Source organism: Urocampus carinirostris, chromosome 12, assembly GCF_059441175.1.
Source record: "Urocampus carinirostris isolate Australia breed hairy pipefish chromosome 12, RoL_Ucar_1.0, whole genome shotgun sequence".
Taxonomy (NCBI): domain Eukaryota; kingdom Metazoa; phylum Chordata; class Actinopteri; order Syngnathiformes; family Syngnathidae; genus Urocampus; species Urocampus carinirostris.
The window spans coordinates 12,282,180-12,298,719 of NC_142360.1; the positions used below are offsets into that span (position 1 = coordinate 12,282,180).

Below are 16,540 nucleotides of genomic sequence, written 5' to 3' on the forward strand. Positions count from 1 at the left end.
AACTTGCTCGACACATCACAGGAAGTGGTGTCCTGACAACCTGGCGGTTAAATGATCCTTGAACTGTGAAGACTCTGTACCAGCATATCCAAACACATCAGCCATTTTTTCTTACTTGGCCGGCTCCTACGCAAATTTCTAAACCTACTCAAAATTGCCCAGCCCTGCGCTTAGGTGAGTTAAAGGATCTATCTACCTATCTATCTACCTTGGTCATATCCCTCAAGAGGGGTGACCGACAGCAAGACAAACACATACAATAACAAAGAAAATAAAAGTTAAAGGATACCTTTTACATAATAAGCAGCCCAAAACAGATTCATGAATTTTAATTTGTTTTCAAAAGTAAATAGATAGGTAAGTTCCATCTTGTGATCTTGATGTGATCCGATAATACAATCAAACAAAACAAAACCTTTCATAGAATAATAACTTTATATCCTCGTTGTAATAAAATGCTATATTGGCAGTAAATCAATGATTTGAAAGTCATATGACAGTCAAGTTGGAAACATGCCACGGTAGCAGAATGAAGCCAAAAGCACCCCTCAGTCTTGCCTTCATGCTCATCTCGAGAGCAGCTGAAGGACCAGCTCCTCGTCCTCAGCCAGCGACAGGCCCGTGTCAAGTGCCACATGTTCCTCTTTGTTCTGTTGCTTTGCCATTGTCTTCTTTTTCTTCCTTGGTTCTTCATCTTCCTCACTGCTGCTGAAACTGCGTTTCAACGGTTGATCTCCATCCTCGTCGTCAGCGTCGCGCCTGTCAGGGTCCGGTAGCATGCTGGGGTCAAATTCTTCTTCACCGTTGTGAGCCAGATACGCTACCACTTCTTCCTCCTCCTCCTCATCATCATCATTGTCGTCGTCATTGTCCTCAGACTTTCCTGTGAGCTTCTTGGTGGCCTCCCGCCTGGCTGCTTTAGCCTCTTTGGCCTTAAGCCTCTTTTCACGGTGTTTGGCCTTCACCTTGCGGCTGTACTCCTGCTTGTCAAACACCTGGTCTTCCTCCTTCAAGCGCTCTTTGGCCTTCTCCACATTGATGCCAGAGACATCTTCCTCGTCACTTTCCTCCTGTGCCCTATGCTCGCTGATGGCTTGGCGCTGTACGGGGGGCCACACCTGCATTGCTTCGCCATCATCCGTGAAGGTCATTTTGGTGTTAACTTTGAAATTTTTTTTTAGAATCTTCTTGGCCTCTGTAATTTTTGTCACTCTTTGTTTATTATTCATCTCAGGGTCATCCGTTTGGGCCTGTTGCTCTTCCCCCGTATCAAAGACATCCTTTCTTTTGAGAGTGAGGAAGTCCATCTCTCTCAGGTCATCATCGTCTTCGTCCAAGAGGGGTGCTTTAGTCTGACTGTCTTTAGCATCATCCCCTTCATCATCTGTGTTGCCGTCATCTTCAGATTGCTCCTGGCAAGGAACATTTCTTCTTAGCTTGGCTATGAAGCTGGTCAGTTCATCTTCTTGCCCAGGCTTCTTCTCTGCTCTCTGCGCCTCAACTTTGTTGAGGAACCGCACCCGTGGTGCCACGGCCAGGCCCAAGGACAGCGCATACTCGTGAAGACGGACCTTTAACACGTCAAACACGGCCTTGTTCTTCATCAGGTAGATGGAACGCAGGTAAGAGACGAAGCATCGCTGAGCTCGTTCCTTCTGTTCTTGCTCCTGAGCCAGGAAGGCCTCCAACTTTTGCTGGACGTTCTGGAGCTTGTTCGGATTCACCTGAAAACAGGCACATTAAGTAAAATGCAATATCAGCAATGATAAATTAAAACAAATGTAGCGTTTAAAAGCTAGGACTGGCCACTAAAGCAAATTTGTTTGAATCAATATTGAATTGAATTTTCTTAATTGTCATTGATATCGATGTTGTGAAACATTGTATGCAACAAGATTAGACATGGCACTCCAGGGTAAACATGTAATTAGTAAATCAATTTACAAAATGTGCTTAACTTGGACTTGAGATTTAGAATTCAGGATAATAATACACTACATTACATATATATATATATATACATATATATATACTGGACTGTCTCAGAAAATTAGAATATTGTGATAAAGTTCTTTATTTTCTGTAATGCAATTAAAAAAACAAAAATGTCATACATTCTGGATTCATTACACATCAACTGAACTATTTCAAGCCTTTTATTATTTTAATATTGCTGAATTTGGCTTACAGCTTAAGAAAACTCAAAAATCCTATCTCAAAATATTAGAATATCATGAAAAAGTATACAAGTAGGCTATTCAACTAATCACCTGAATCATCTAATTAACTCGAAACACCTTGCGAGGGTTTCCTGAGCCTTAAAAACACTCAGCTTGGTTCAGTAAACTAAATCACTGCTGATCTGACTGCTGTCCAGAGGACCATCATTGATACCCTCCATCAGGAGGGTAAGACACAAAAAGAAATTTCTCAAAGAGCAGGCTGTTCACAGAGTGCAGTTTCAAAGCATATCCACAAAAAGTCTGTTGGAAGGGAAAAATGTGGCCGGAAACGCTGCACAACCAAGAGAGATGACCGCAGCCTTAACAAAATTGTGAAGAGCCGCTTCCAGAATTTGAGGGAGCTTCAAAGACAGTGGGCTGAAGCTGGAGTCCAGGTATCAAAAGCCACAGTTCACAGACGTGTCCGGGAAATGGGCTACAATAGCCGTATTCCCATGGTCAAGCCACTTCTGAACTCAAGACAACGGAAGAAGCGTCTGACTTGGGCTATGGAGAAGAAGCACTGAACAGTTGCAGAGTGGTCTTTTCAGACGAAAGCAAGTTTTGCATTTCATTTGGAAGTCAAGGCGCCAGAGTCTGGAGAAAGGCTGGAGAAGAGCAAAATCCAAGTTGCTTGAAATCCAGTGTGAAGTTCCCACAGTCAGCAATGGTTTGGGGAGCCATGTCAGCTGCTGGTGTTGGTCCACTGTGTTTCATCAAGTCCAGAGTAAATGCAACTGTGTACCAAGAGATTTTAGAGCACTACATGCTTCCATCTGCTGAAAAGCTCTATGGAGATGAGGATTTCATTTTCCAGCATGATCTGGCACCTGCCCACGGTGCCAAAACCACCAGTAACTGGTGCACTGACCATGGCATCACTGTCCTTGATTGGCCTGCTAATTCCCCTGACCTGAACCCCATCGAGAATTTGTGGGGTATAGTTAAGAAGAAGATGAAAGACATCAGACCTACAAATGCAAATGAGCTGAAGGCCGCTATCGAAGCATCCTGGGCATCAATAACACCTCAGCAATGCCACAGGCTGATTGCCTCCATGCCACGCCGGATTGATGCAGTAATCCGTGCAAAAGGATTCCCAACCAAGTACTGAGTGCATCGATGGACATTTTCAAATGTTTGATTTAGTTTTGCTGTTATAAAATTATTTTTTTTACTTGGTCTGAGGAAGTATTCTAATATTTTGAGATAGGATTTTTGAGTTTTTTTCAGCTGTAAGCCAAAATCAGCAATATTCAAATAATAAAAGGCTTGAAATAGTTCAGTTGATGTGTAATGAATCCAGAATGTATGACATTTTTGTTTTTTTAATTGCATTACAGAAAATAAAGAACTTTATCACAATATTCTAATTTTCTGAGACAGTCCAGTATATATATATATATATATATATATACGCACCCAAAGCTTGAGCTGATTATTAAACATTGGTTACCAACTAGGGAAATGTGGCACTTAGTGAGTTACAGGCATAATAAAGAGTTGTTCTTTTTTGTGATAGCTATGAGTGCAGATTCCGTGGCAAGCTGATTCAAAATTGTCCCGTCTCTAAAAGTGAAGTCCAAGATTTTTTTTATCCTTTTCTTAATCAATTAAACTTGCTGTAAAAATGACTACTAGATGGGAAATTGATGAATTATTTTTTGTCTGATTGGGCTGTAAAATCAGATCTGTTTTAGTTGGCTGCATTACCAGTGTCTATCAGAAATATAACAAAAACATTTTGTACTTTGTGGTAAACAAAGGTTTAAAAAATAAATAACATTATAAGCTGAACCAGGAGTGCTCTGGTTTTCAACTTTGACATGCCAAAAATGGAATCCAAACCAAATATAACAATCAATCACAAGAGACCACAACATAGATAAGAAAATACAGATGCATTCAAAATTACAAGTTAATTAAAAGGATACTGAACAATGTACTAGTACACAAAAAACTACATCGCCTAGTTCAGAGGTCGGGAACCTATAGCTCGCGAGCCATATTTCATGAGTACATATGACCTGTAGATAAAATAGGGCTTATGCAATATTAATCATACAGCTTAATGCTTGTCAAAAAGGCTCCCGACCCCTAGTCTAGTTTGTTTTTGCTAAAACAGGATGAAAAACCAAATTAAAACAAAAACTTTTGTGAAATTGTCAAGCCCTCTATTCCCAAAAATGAAAACACGTGAGGCGACCCACCTGGATCTTGTTGATGGGCACCTTCTTCTCCTTTAGCTGGGCAATCATGCCCAGCTCTTCGGAGGGCATGAGAAGCAGTAAGGCCTCGCCCCCCTCCTTGTACCTGGCAGTGCGGCCCACCCTATGGATGTAGGTGTCAGCATCCTCCGGGCAGTCATACTGTATCACCCAGTTGACAGCGGGAAAGTCCAGTCCTCTTGCGGCAATGTCTGTGGCAAAGAGCACGGCGCTCTTCTTCCTAAGGAAGTCCTCGTAGACCTCTACTCTTTTCATCTGTTGCTGCTTTCCGTGAAGCGCCAGGACAGGGATGCCCGGACGGAGGCGACAGAAGATACGGAAAAAGTACTGCACCTCCTTGCAACAGGCAAAGAACACCATGATTTTCTTCGTGACGTGACTTCGAATGAAGGAAAAAAGCATGTTGACCTTGTCGTGGAGCTCGCAAACCACATAGCTCTGCTCGAGTGTGGCTGGTGTGCTGAACTTGGCCTTCTCATGGACCCACGCGTACTCGGGGTCCTTGAGGCTGAGGCGCGCCAAATCTTTGACTGATTTGGTCTGTGTAGCGGAGAACAACAGAGTCTGTCGTCCAGCAGGAAGGTTCTCCACGATGGCGTTGAGCGTGTCAGCGAAGCCCATGTCCAGGATACGGTCGGCTTCGTCCAGCACCAGCATTTGCAGTTCAGATGCGTGAAAGGCAGCCGTTTCGTCCATATGTTGCAGGAGTCGACCCGGCGTGCAGATGACAATATTGGTGCTGTTGATCCTTTCCGACTCACCCTTCAGGTCCTTGCCGCCGATGACGAGCCCCGCGGAGAAATCGTGATTCTTGCCTACCTTGCGGAGCACCTGAAAGGTCTGATAAGCAAGCTCCCTTGTGGGTGAAATGATGAGGGCACCAAGGCCATCCAAGGAGCTCCATTGTTGGCGATACAGACACTCCAGAACCGGGATGAGGAAAGCTAAAGTCTTTCCAGATCCGGTCTTGGCAGCACCCAGGACATCCTTTCCCTGCAGCGCAAAACCGATCGTCTGCTTTTGGATCTCCGTGGGTTGTCTGTACTGACACTGCTGCAAGGCTAAGAGAGTTTTCCTGGAAATCGGAAAGTCAGAAAAGTTGTTTATTTCCTTCTGGCCGATGTTGTCGTACTTGCCCACGAGTCGAGCGATGTTCTCTCGCTCGACCTGCCAATCGGGTTTTTTCTTCGTTTTGACTCGTTCCCGCTTGACACGAGCTTTCTTTAGGTTGTATTTCTTTTTCCATTTTTCGAAGTTTTCGATTGGATCGGAGCTGTCTGCCATGGTATTTAATATAAACGCAACAATGGAAAACAGGTAAACACGCTCCGATTTCGGCGTGGGGAAAACAGCGCATTGTGAAGACGTCACTAAAAAGCGCCATCGTAGTTTTCTTCTTCTTTATGAAGACCGTTAGGCTTTGGCGCCACTCAAGGATCTGTCATATTCATTTGTTTGTCTGCAATGGTTATTTTCCATACAAAGAAAATACAAAATTAAATCAACAAATTGTGTTCGATTACACATGCTGATGTCAACAGAATATGTATTCTTATCTACCATTTTATCTTTTTAATATCGCTTATCTGCTATTTTTACCAACCAAAGTATATTTTTTGGTCTAAAATCCCTCTATTCCAACGTGTTTATTGACTGATTGTGCAATAATGAGGAGGGATGATTCGGTTCTTTTTTTAAATTTAATAACACTTAATTGTTAGTATTATCCTTAACTTTTTATTTTAAAAGGTGGTATTTTAGCTTGTAAATGTTCTTGCTCAATCAGGATGGAAATTGTTGATTTTGTTTTTACAATGACCATAAATTGTATTCCGTTCTGTTATATTATTTTCTATTGACGGGACTGGCTATACCTTTCTTTCAATATTATTATATCCCAACAGGCTCTGTTCTCAACTACCTTTCTTAAAAGACAGGGGATTTATATTACTTTATATCTTATTTTTAACTTGACGCATTTTAAACACTTTATTTTTCAAGCTACATTGTCAAAAATGTTTTTGTAGTTCCACAGTTTCTATTACGATACTTAGTGGCGCTCTTGAGGTTTTGTTCTACCCTAGAACGGCGAAGAAGACTCGTTTACATGACTGACAAACACGAAGCGATTTTGGAGTAAAAACAAGTTCCAAATTCATATTTTTGACGGCCGTCAACATCACTGCAGTCCATATGCGACGCACAGCATGGCGGAGAGACAGGACACCGAGGTGAATGAAGACAATATTTGTGACGGGTGGGCCTCAAACTATGGCAATTGCAGGACTACAACGCTGTTTGGTTTCATGGACAGATGTCAAATGCCAGGTGGAATGCAGATGTTTGTCTTTTTATTTTACAACTGCAACACTCAAAAGCATAAAGTGGATGAGGTCGCCGTCATATTAATCCTACTGCACGCGGTCAATTTTACTTTACAACAATTATAAACACAAAACAAAACCTTGGTACTTCATGAAAAACACAGTGATTGTAAAGTTGTATATTTACAAGATGAAGTGCAAAATACAAAAAAAGCATTTATATTTACATAGTGCCACCTAACGCACCACATTCACGCGGCAGCAACACTCGAAAAGTGCTTCCATCCATCCATCCGTTATCTGCACCGCTTAACCTCAGTGGGGTCGAGGGAGTGCTGGAGCCCATCCCTGCTATCTTCGGGCAGTGGGCAGGGGACACCCTGAACTGGTTGCCAGCCAGTCGAAGGGCACAAAGAGACAGACAACTCACTCGCTCATTCACACCTAGGGACAATTTGGACCAGCCAATTAACCTGGTATGCATGTTTTTGGAATGTGGGAGGAAACTAGAGTGCCCGGAGGAAACCCACGCAAGCACAGGGAGAACATGCAAACTCCGCACAGGAAGGTTTGATCTCCTGACCTCAGAACTGTGTCGCACATGCATTAACCACTGCACTGCCGTGGCGCCTTTTGCGCCAATTCAACAGTGCAAATTAAGAATTAAATACAGAAATGAAAGTGCTTTACAGTACTGTTCCTGGAAACAGTGTGACAAAGCATGCAGTGGATGAAGTCGCAATCAGATTATTCTGCGTGACAGACACGTATGATATTAAAACGCGCGTGCTCGCGCGCACACTCAAAGTTTAACGAAAACCCCTTAACAATCATGTAAAATTCGCCGTTTGGAGAATATGTACTGTTTTGATCAAATTTGAAAAATAACTCTGATTTTTTTTCCTAAACTAAGATAAACAATGCAAAGGATACTAACATTGAGTAATCAAAGTTAGAACACACAGAAATAGGTTTCCATTTTCGCCTGATTTATTTTCTCTTTTGCAATCTCATCTCTGCAGAAGAGTGTACATGGGCATCTTTGCTGGAACTCAGCTGTAAGAATAGCATGAAGCCTTACTTGGTCCCAGGTCAAATTTGATCACATTCTGAAAAATGAAACATTGTATTTAAAACTTTTTTTCCAATTGTATGTCACGATCAATGTTCCCTCTAAGCTGCGCACATTCTCAGCGCACAAGAAAATCTATCCAGCGCAATGTTCCCTCTAAGATGCGTGTGCGCGCAATTGCGCACTACCCAGAGCTTTTCCGCGCACAAGAAAATCTAGCCAGCTCACAAAAATCAGGGCTCGAAATTGCTAATTAAGAAGCAAATTAAGTCAAAGTTACAGTGCATGAAGGTAAAAATACACGGGTTCCCCTGACGTTGTGTTCTAAATGCGGTATTTTGAAGTCAAGGTCGAAGTAGAACGAATTTAAGTAAAATCAGTAGAGTTTTTCGAGAACCGGCTTCTTCGGCTCGGCTCACTAAAAGGAACCGGCTCTTTCGGGTCCTAAACTGCTCTTCAGGTTGTTTTTGCTTCTTTCATCCTTATATGACCAAATATTGTGTAAAATTATGCACAAAATGACTTAAAGGAAGGTGGAAAAGAACAAAAAAGAAAAAAATACCAAAATGAAAAAGTAGTGAAAAGCTGAGAAAAAAGAAACAAAAGGAAGAGAGAAAAAGGAGGAAAACTTCAGAAAAAAAGCCAGAAAAAAGAAAAGAAAGAAACAAAGGAAAAAAGTAAATAGAGAACAAAAAGAAAAAAGTAACAGCTAGGAAAAAAGAAACACAATGAATTTTTTTTAAAGGAATTTAAAAAAAAACAGAAAAAGAAGAAAACGTTTGTGTTGCATTCAAATAGTTTCCAATATACCAAGTCAATCTTGTTGCCAACATTGTACTTCCACTAAAAAATGTGATTAAATACAGTTGTGTATCGTACTACTAATGACTTAGTTGCCACACTTGGGATTGCTGTTGCTCACGGTTGTTTCAAGCGTTGCTCACCGACTTTGTGTGAACGCTCAGACCCGTGGAGAATTAGAGGGAACATTGGTCACAATGGTTCCAAAAATGGCCATTTGGGGCCAAACAGTTTACAGCTCTAAAACCTCTGCAATCCTGTATTTCACTTTGGCCAATTTGAGACATGGTGAAAGTGTTGTAAATGTTTTACTTGTCTTTCCAGAAGTCACTCTCTGATTGTGCACAGTTTTATGTTATAAACGCAGTCAAATTGATCCCAAGTTTCAACATGCATGTTTATTATTGGCTCTGATTCGAATACAACCCGTAAAATGCATACATTTATGTTGGTAATTTCAATGGTTAACCAATGTGTCAATCATTATTTGAATCGCTCACTAGCGGCTGACAACAATTAGAGCCAAAATTATGCGTATCGTTTTGTTTCCCACTGCAGGCCATTACAGGCTATCGTTGGCTAGGGACCATGAAAAAAAGCTTGCAATTGGTGTCAATTGAAAGGTCAGAGGCTAACATCCATATTGGAAATAATCTCACAAGTCTGCGCTGTGTTTCCGGATAGTGATGGTTATGGTGGTTTGGAGTAAACCCGCAGAGGCTTAACGTAGCTGAGATGTTCACCTTTACTTCCCTTTTGACACCAAAAGACACACGTCTTACATTTTTGACAAATAATAATGAAAAAAAAACAACAACAAAAAACCAATGTTCTTACATCAACATTGCTTAACAGTGATGCTTTTCACTAATCTAATCTATAACAGCGATAAACATTTGCTTTCACAGGGAGAAAAGTCATGCACAGTTTTGATTTCACTGTTGCTCATGCATAGTGAGCACTCAGAATCCAAGCGAGTAGCATTACATTTATCAAGTTCATCACAACCTTATATTTTAAGAGTGTCATCTTGCTAGCTAGGTACTACGGATACTTTCAGTTTTTGACTTCTATTTGTTGTAATTCGTTTAAATCCAAAATAAATCGCGTTAAAAATAAGCAGGAAACTTTTTATGACAACATTTAATGACACCACCTTGATGCCATTTTAGAACTGATAATGAATGAATTAATAAATTAGTTAATAATTAATTAATGAATGACCTTTATTGTCATTATACATTAGTATTACAACATCAGAAGGCTTCTCCTTTCAGTGTAAATAAAGTAAGACGAATTAAAAGCTGAAAATGTGTAAAAAGGTACAAATGTACAAAACAACATAATAACGATATGTCATAAATATGTGTATATTTACACAGAATATTTGCACATGTGCATTGTGCTCAGGAACGTTATAGATGAGAGTTCAGGGTGGTAATGGCTCTTGGCAGGAGGCTGTTTTACATTCTGTTTTATATTTGCTTTGTTAAACCTGTAGCATTTCACAGTGCCCGGATGTAACCAGTCCCTGATAAGGTTTTGGGCCCTACTGAGGCCCTGTCTATCAGGGCAGGGAGAGGGCAGGCAATAATCCTGTTTTTTCCCCTTTACTGTCTTCTGTTAACATTGCACCTGAGGACTAATCCCCTCTATGCCCATTCTTTGCTAATTTGCCCATCTTCTTCCATCTGGCACATTCAAGGACCGCAATATTTAGCAGACTTTTTATTACCAATACATGCTGAAGTGCTGCTACTAGATCGTCTATTGACGATTCACTGATGCCTTAATCGCCTGGGTGGTCGGGGAACCACTGAAGACTCAACTTTAAACACCTTTCTCCACTGCTGATGATTCCTGGCCTGAGTTTGGTTGTGTCAAAGTTGGCACCAGTCCATTTCTTGATGTTCTTTTTTCTGTCTTGCTGTCCTCCTGCCTCCTTGAACTGTTCCCTGGAGAAAGATATTGGCCAGTCCTGATGATTTTGTCTCACAAGCATAGAGGAAGGTGGAAGTAACCGGTGCTTGCCTGAGTCTGATCTTTTATTTCACTGCAATGTTCTTGGCTCCCCAGATAGGTTTAAGTCTGGTATGTCCGCCTGTGGTTTGAGCTGTCCTGGCCATGATTTCTGGTTCTGACCCCTTTTCTGATATGACAGCTCCAAGATATTTAAATTTAGTGTCAGGTTCAAGCTCTTGGTGGTTGATGGTGATTTTTGTGGTTTTTATGGTGATACCTTGGGGGTTGTTGGTCCTTGCTTTTGTTTTTTTCAGTGCTGATTTCCATCCCATGCTGGGTGGATGCTTTGTCCGGGCGATTGACCAGATCTCTGAGTTCCTGTTCTTCTATCACTACACATCAAAACGGTTATTTACAAACTGTTAAATAAAACCAACTAAATAACTGAAACTAAAAACATTGTTATTATCAACACAAAAAAAGAAAGTGCTATAAAAATGTACAAAAAAAAAACATGCCAATTTTTATCTTTCTGCTGGTGAGCTGTTATTGGAGTCAACAAAAACCAATGTGGTCTTAATACATTTACGAAGTTAGCCTCAACCAAATCCTGCCAAAGGGGCGTTTAAAAAAAAAATTGAGCAAAGGTGTATAAATGGGGTTCATTAATTAATTAATTGAATGAGATTTTAGCTTTTCTGTTGTTGTTTTTTTAACACAATCGGATAAGTATTTGATCTGCCAACAACCTGCAATTTGGTCAGGTGGAGGATGCAGAGCACATCTACCTGCTGATGAAGGAGGAGTATCGCATCTCTAGGAACGTGCGTCTGGCCTGGTTTCTGGGGAAACTCAACCAAGTCATCTGGCCTGCGACCAAGCCAGAGCTGGTGAGCTTCTTTTACTTGTTGTTTGAATTCAACCAAGCAATCAATTATCTCCATTTCAGCTCAACTCTGCCAACGAGCTGGACTTGCTTAGTGTTTTACCCAAAGGATGTCAGCGGGACCCTCTTCCATCCCCTTTTGCCAGTGCAGTCCAGCCTGCCCTTTTGGTGCCATCCACTCGTGCCACTTTCTTGGCACGCAGGTATCGATTCATCATTGAACTGGACCTCAGCCCATCCACTGGAATCGTGGTGAGTGATAAAAAAGAGTTGTTGTTTTTTTGTTTTTGTTATGTATTCAGTATGTTTTCCTCTCTTAGAATTTCCATGCTAACACATTAACCTAGTTATGCATTTCCCCAGGATGACAGCACGGGCGAAATGATTTTTGACGAGGTTTTTCACGCCTTGTCTCGATGTCTCGCTGGTCTCGTGCAACCTTTTATGATCCCGGGAACCAAGCAGCTTTTTACACCAAAGATTTTCACCACTATCTTGGTCTATTCCTCAATATTTGGCCTCGCATCCCATCAGGTGTTGTTCTTTTTTCCTTTCTCGGACAGCAAATTTGTTTCGCTGACTCAAGTTGTAGGGCTTCTGCAGGTCCTGGTGCAAGGATGTCAACTGGAACGAACGGACTTGGGCCACTTTCTGCATCACATCTACCAGATGCTAAAAGCAGTAGAGAGCAACATCGCACATGTGCTCAATCAGCAGCATAAAAGTGTAAGACAACAGGCCTGTTCCTATAATTATTTTCATGTCATGGACTTTTCTTATCAAAATTATCTTTTTATCCTTTCTTTTATAATATTGTGGTGCCTATTCATATGAGCTTAATTCATTCATAAATTGTGCTCACAGCTCGTATTGCTTGTGTAACAATCAATTTTTTCCGATATGAAATAATTAAAAAACTAATTGGCTTGTCCCCGACCTCTCAAAAGCTTTAAAGTTAATGGTAAATAGCTATAAAACATGGCTTCCTAATCACAAAAATATATTTTAATAGTAACTACACAAAAAATACAGTAAAATAATAAACAATATTAATGAAATAAAAGTTGAGTTTATAAGCACTTACCATAGAGGGAGTTGCAGGAGCTGTGTATTGGGGCAGAGGAACAGGGTTGTGAAGGAGTCACGGTGCTGGCATACCTGTCAGCTAATATATTTCCCCCCATTTTATACTTTTTAAAAAAAATTAAAATAAATAAAAGTGACATATCTCCTCTTCCCCATTTCAGCTATAATCCATAATGTTTCTGTCTCTGGTATCAGACAATAACGTCATCGTAGATTGCTTATATTGTCGCTGTATTCTATATAGTCTGTCTCCCTGTGAGTTGGTGCCAGGATATGTTTGTAAGATCTCTTATCGCTTAATAGCTTTAATCATTAACAAGAGAAGTAATTGGCAGAGGTAGACAGTTATGAGATTGAAAGAGTGTTGATAATACTCAAACTTACTGTACACTTAAAATTAAAGTTACTGTAACTTTGAAAGAACACACTCACAAAAAATTTTGTAGTACAATTTTTGTTACTAATTTTGCCTGTTTTAGTTTGCACGCGCAAACTGGAGGAGCTGATGCTGTCACAACCGGTGAGCAGTCTCTAGTGGTAGCCTCTGGGACTGCTCAAAAACTGGATTTTCTTCTGTGTAGCGAGCAAGATTTTTGTTGCGAATAAAATTCGTATACCGAAATTCTGTGTTTTATAGTTGCTCATATAAAGAGGTACGACTGTAGTATATTATTCTTGTGTATTCACTGCTAGAAGTAGTGCTGTTTACTATCTTTGACAATTAGTGCTTGACGGACTGTGGTCCTAATGGGAACAATGTGGAGGATCAACTTCCAAAGAGGCAGAGTGTCTCTATGGTTTCAGCAGATATGGGCCTAGTGAGCATGGTGCGCCAAGGCATCTTGGCCTTGCAGCTGCTCCCTCCCAACTCGAGCGCTGGTAAATTGTGCTCCCTCGCTGCTTTTAATGTTGTTGTAGTGTATTGCACTAGCCGAACTATCACACTTATGCACCTTTTAGGCATCATCATTATCACAGACGGCGTGATGAGCGTTCCAGATGTCGTCGTGTGTGAAACGCTGCTCAACCAGCTGAGAAGCGGAACCATCTCGTGCTCCTTTGTGCAGGTTGTAACTCAACTCCCCAACCACACAAATGTCAAGTCCGCTTTTTAATCACAGAAAAGTGATCTTTGAGCTTTTGACTATTTAGGTGGGCGGACCATACTCATATGACTGCAGCTTCGGCTACATCCCCAACGTGGAACTGATGAAGTTCATCTCTGTGGCCACCTTCGGGTCCTACCTGCCTAGCTGTCCTCCTTTGGACCTGGACTGCCAGGACATGAACGCTTATCACAAGGCTTTTCTTACGTATTCTTTCCTCAAGAGTCCCGATGCCATCAACTCTGACATCTTAAGCGGTGGGTGAGGGCATTTATCTCTGAAGTGCCCTTTTAAATATACACCCACTTTAATAATGACTTTAAATAATTGTTTGTATTCCTGCTTTTTAAGATGTGAAGTATTCCATCCATACAATGATTTATTTTTATCTTAATTTCCCTTTTTAGTTTTTTTAGTAATTTGAGTTTTGTGACATTGTAACTATTATGTTTTTCTTTAATATTTGACATTTCGCTAAATAAAATCTTTAGTCTCATGTTTTTCTTTCAAAACTGAGCTTTTATTATCAAATGTTTTATGTGAAAAAATGACTTTTCATACAAAACAAATACATTTTACTGCAAAATTGGCATACGTATCATAGTATTGTGACTTGTAGTTTCACGATCGTTTAACTTTTCTTAAAATGAGCCCTAAGCCATTCCAAAAAGCATCTTATTAAACTAGATGTATATATATTTTATTTTTGTAAAAATATCTTTTCATTGTAATATTTAGCTTTTTTGTTCTTACTTCTGCTTTTTGGTGTCATTTAGTGTCCCAGCACAAGCTATTCAACGAGCACTTAGTATCGGCCAGCAGTAATCCGGCATTGGCGATGCGCAGGAAGAAGCACACTGAGAAAGACGTGCACGCTCATTTAATCAGCGTGGTGTCTGTCAGGCTCAGGGAAGGCTACACCATTCGGGAGATCAGCCTCACCAAAGGTTTGCAGGAACAAATATTTTTGTATTTTCATTTCTTTTATTTTGTTATGTTTTTGTTTCAAAACTATTTTCAAATAATTTTTATAATGTGGATTGTTTGATTTAATATTTCACATAATTTTTATCTTTTTGTCTTAAATTAAGTTGCAATGTTTTCTTTCACGATGTGCTAAAAAACACAAGTAAGAAACATCCATCCAGCCATTATCTGCACAGCTTATCCTCAGTAGGGTCGCGGGGGTGCTGGAGCCCCATCCCAGCTATCTTCGGGCAGTGGGCAGGGGAAACCCTGAACCGGTTGCCAGCCACTCACAGGGCACACAAAGACAGAAAACTCACTTGCTCAGTCACACCTAGGGACAATTTGGACCGGCCAATTAACCTGAAATGCATGTTTTTGGAATGTGGGAGGAAACCCACGCAAGCACGGGGAGAACATTCAAACTCCACATAAGGTTTGATCTCGTGACCTCAGAACTTTGCTGCACGTGCGCTAACCACTGCTCCGCCGTGCTGCAAGGAAGAAACAAGAGTATATTAAAAAATGCAAGTTTATCTTTGTTTTAGTTTGTGTATTTTTGCTTATCATATAATATATACACCACTAGGGGACGTTAAATAATATGGATTGTCCCTTTGAAATATGTCTCCTTTCTTGTAACTTCTAATGTTTGTCAAATGTAATAAGAAAATGACTTTTGTTTGTGTTTTAAACCTTTCATGGGTTTTTCGTTTGGTTGACATTTTTTTCTGATACTCTCCTGGTCCCAACGTGCTTGCCTACAGGTGGTAGCCAGCTGGAAGTAAAGTTGGTGCTACTTTGGAAACACAACATGCACATTGAATATGTGGCATCAGCCCTGTGGCCATTGGACCCCAGTAAGCGGACCACCCGAGTAGAGGTAACTATGGAGGGTAGCTACGACATCCTTCACGACATCAGCTGCACTCAAAGGAAGCCCATTACCAGTCCGTATCGCACATCTGTCATCCGCCGCTTCTGGAATACTCTGCAAAGGTATTGCACAACTGCCTTGCTGACCTATGTGGAAGGATGAAAATCATGTATTTTTTCAGCATCAATCAGACGGATCAGATGTTGGTACACTTGCAGTCTTTTAACTCTATTCCTGAGAATTACACTATCCCTGAAAGCACCAAAAACGGCGTTCCGCTTTTCTACATCCCACCTGGCTCAACCACACCAGTAAGCATAACAACTATTTTCAACCACTAAAAGCCACTTCCACACTTACGTTATTACATGCTTTTGTATTATTATTATTATTTATTTTTTTACAGCTATTTTTTGGACAAAGAGTCTTGAGGATGTTTTAGGTTCAACTTTCTCCAAAGCATTCATAACTGGACTGTATTTGTGGAGTGATACTTTAAAGTCAAAATTCCAATATTAGTTGTATACCTGCATACACAATCGCTCACTGATGATTGACATGAGCAAGATTTTTCTTCTTTTCCTGTGCAGGTTCTGTCCCTACAGCATGGTGGCTCCAAAGATTCTTCTCAGTCGCAGTTTGCGTCCTACTGGAAGCCCATCCTCTCCATGGATGCCAACTTCTGGCAGCGGTGGCTGCACATGCACCGTATTGCTATCATCCTGGAGCATGACATGTGAGTCATATGCGTTAACACTCAATACACTGCATTTGCAAATGTGTACATTTAAATATTTGTGTGTGAGCAGGCCAGTGCCAAAGCACCTGCACACGGCAGGTAACAATGGACGTTACAGCACCATCCAGTGTCGCATCTCCCACTCTGCGCTCACCTCGTTGTTGAGGGACTGGAGCAGCTTTGTGCTAGTAGAAGGATATTCCTACGTCAAGCTCATATTCTGGTAATGACACAGGTGCATCAAAATCATCTTATAATATATTTGATCCAT

General features: G+C 40.8%; 2 protein-coding genes across 2 annotated transcripts in view; one reads left to right on the forward strand and one right to left on the reverse strand.

Annotated features, from left to right (window-relative positions):
* Positions 1–313: 313 nt before the first annotated feature.
* ddx10 (DEAD (Asp-Glu-Ala-Asp) box polypeptide 10) lies at positions 314–5,835 on the reverse strand. The gene is made up of 2 exons (XM_088350274.1): positions 4,433–5,835; positions 314–1,724 (listed from the first exon to the last, which is right to left on the reverse strand). Exons 1-2 carry the CDS (start codon positions 5,732–5,734, stop codon positions 567–569), a joined length of 2,460 nt encoding a protein of 819 aa, XP_088206400.1. The 5' UTR covers positions 5,735–5,835; the 3' UTR covers positions 314–566.
* A 715-nt stretch (positions 5,836–6,550) lies between these two features.
* Positions 6,551–16,540, forward strand: part of szt2 (SZT2 subunit of KICSTOR complex) — a 79,388-nt gene continuing 69,398 nt past the window's right edge. Inside the window, exons 1-13 of the mRNA XM_088350409.1 lie at positions 6,551–6,681; positions 11,374–11,499; positions 11,559–11,747; positions 11,859–12,029; positions 12,099–12,221; positions 13,307–13,460; positions 13,542–13,648; positions 13,734–13,944; positions 14,464–14,634; positions 15,421–15,652; positions 15,712–15,841; positions 16,121–16,266; positions 16,340–16,492. Of these exons, the coding sequence (XP_088206535.1) occupies positions 6,658–6,681; positions 11,374–11,499; positions 11,559–11,747; positions 11,859–12,029; positions 12,099–12,221; positions 13,307–13,460; positions 13,542–13,648; positions 13,734–13,944; positions 14,464–14,634; positions 15,421–15,652; positions 15,712–15,841; positions 16,121–16,266; positions 16,340–16,492 (1,937 nt within the window). The 5' untranslated portion in view covers positions 6,551–6,657. The remainder of the gene's footprint in view (positions 6,682–11,373; positions 11,500–11,558; positions 11,748–11,858; positions 12,030–12,098; positions 12,222–13,306; positions 13,461–13,541; positions 13,649–13,733; positions 13,945–14,463; positions 14,635–15,420; positions 15,653–15,711; positions 15,842–16,120; positions 16,267–16,339; positions 16,493–16,540) is intronic.

Bases quoted from the DNA above. Each gene is read 5' to 3' on its own strand.
- ddx10 (XM_088350274.1), bottom strand. From the start codon at position 5,734: ATGGCAGACAGCTCCGATCCAATCGAAAACTTCGAAAAATGGAAAAAG. The intron at 1,725-4,432 runs GTGGGTCGCCTC...GCCTGTTTTCAG, and splicing joins TGCCCATCAACAAGATCCAG to GTGAATCCGAACAAGCTCCA.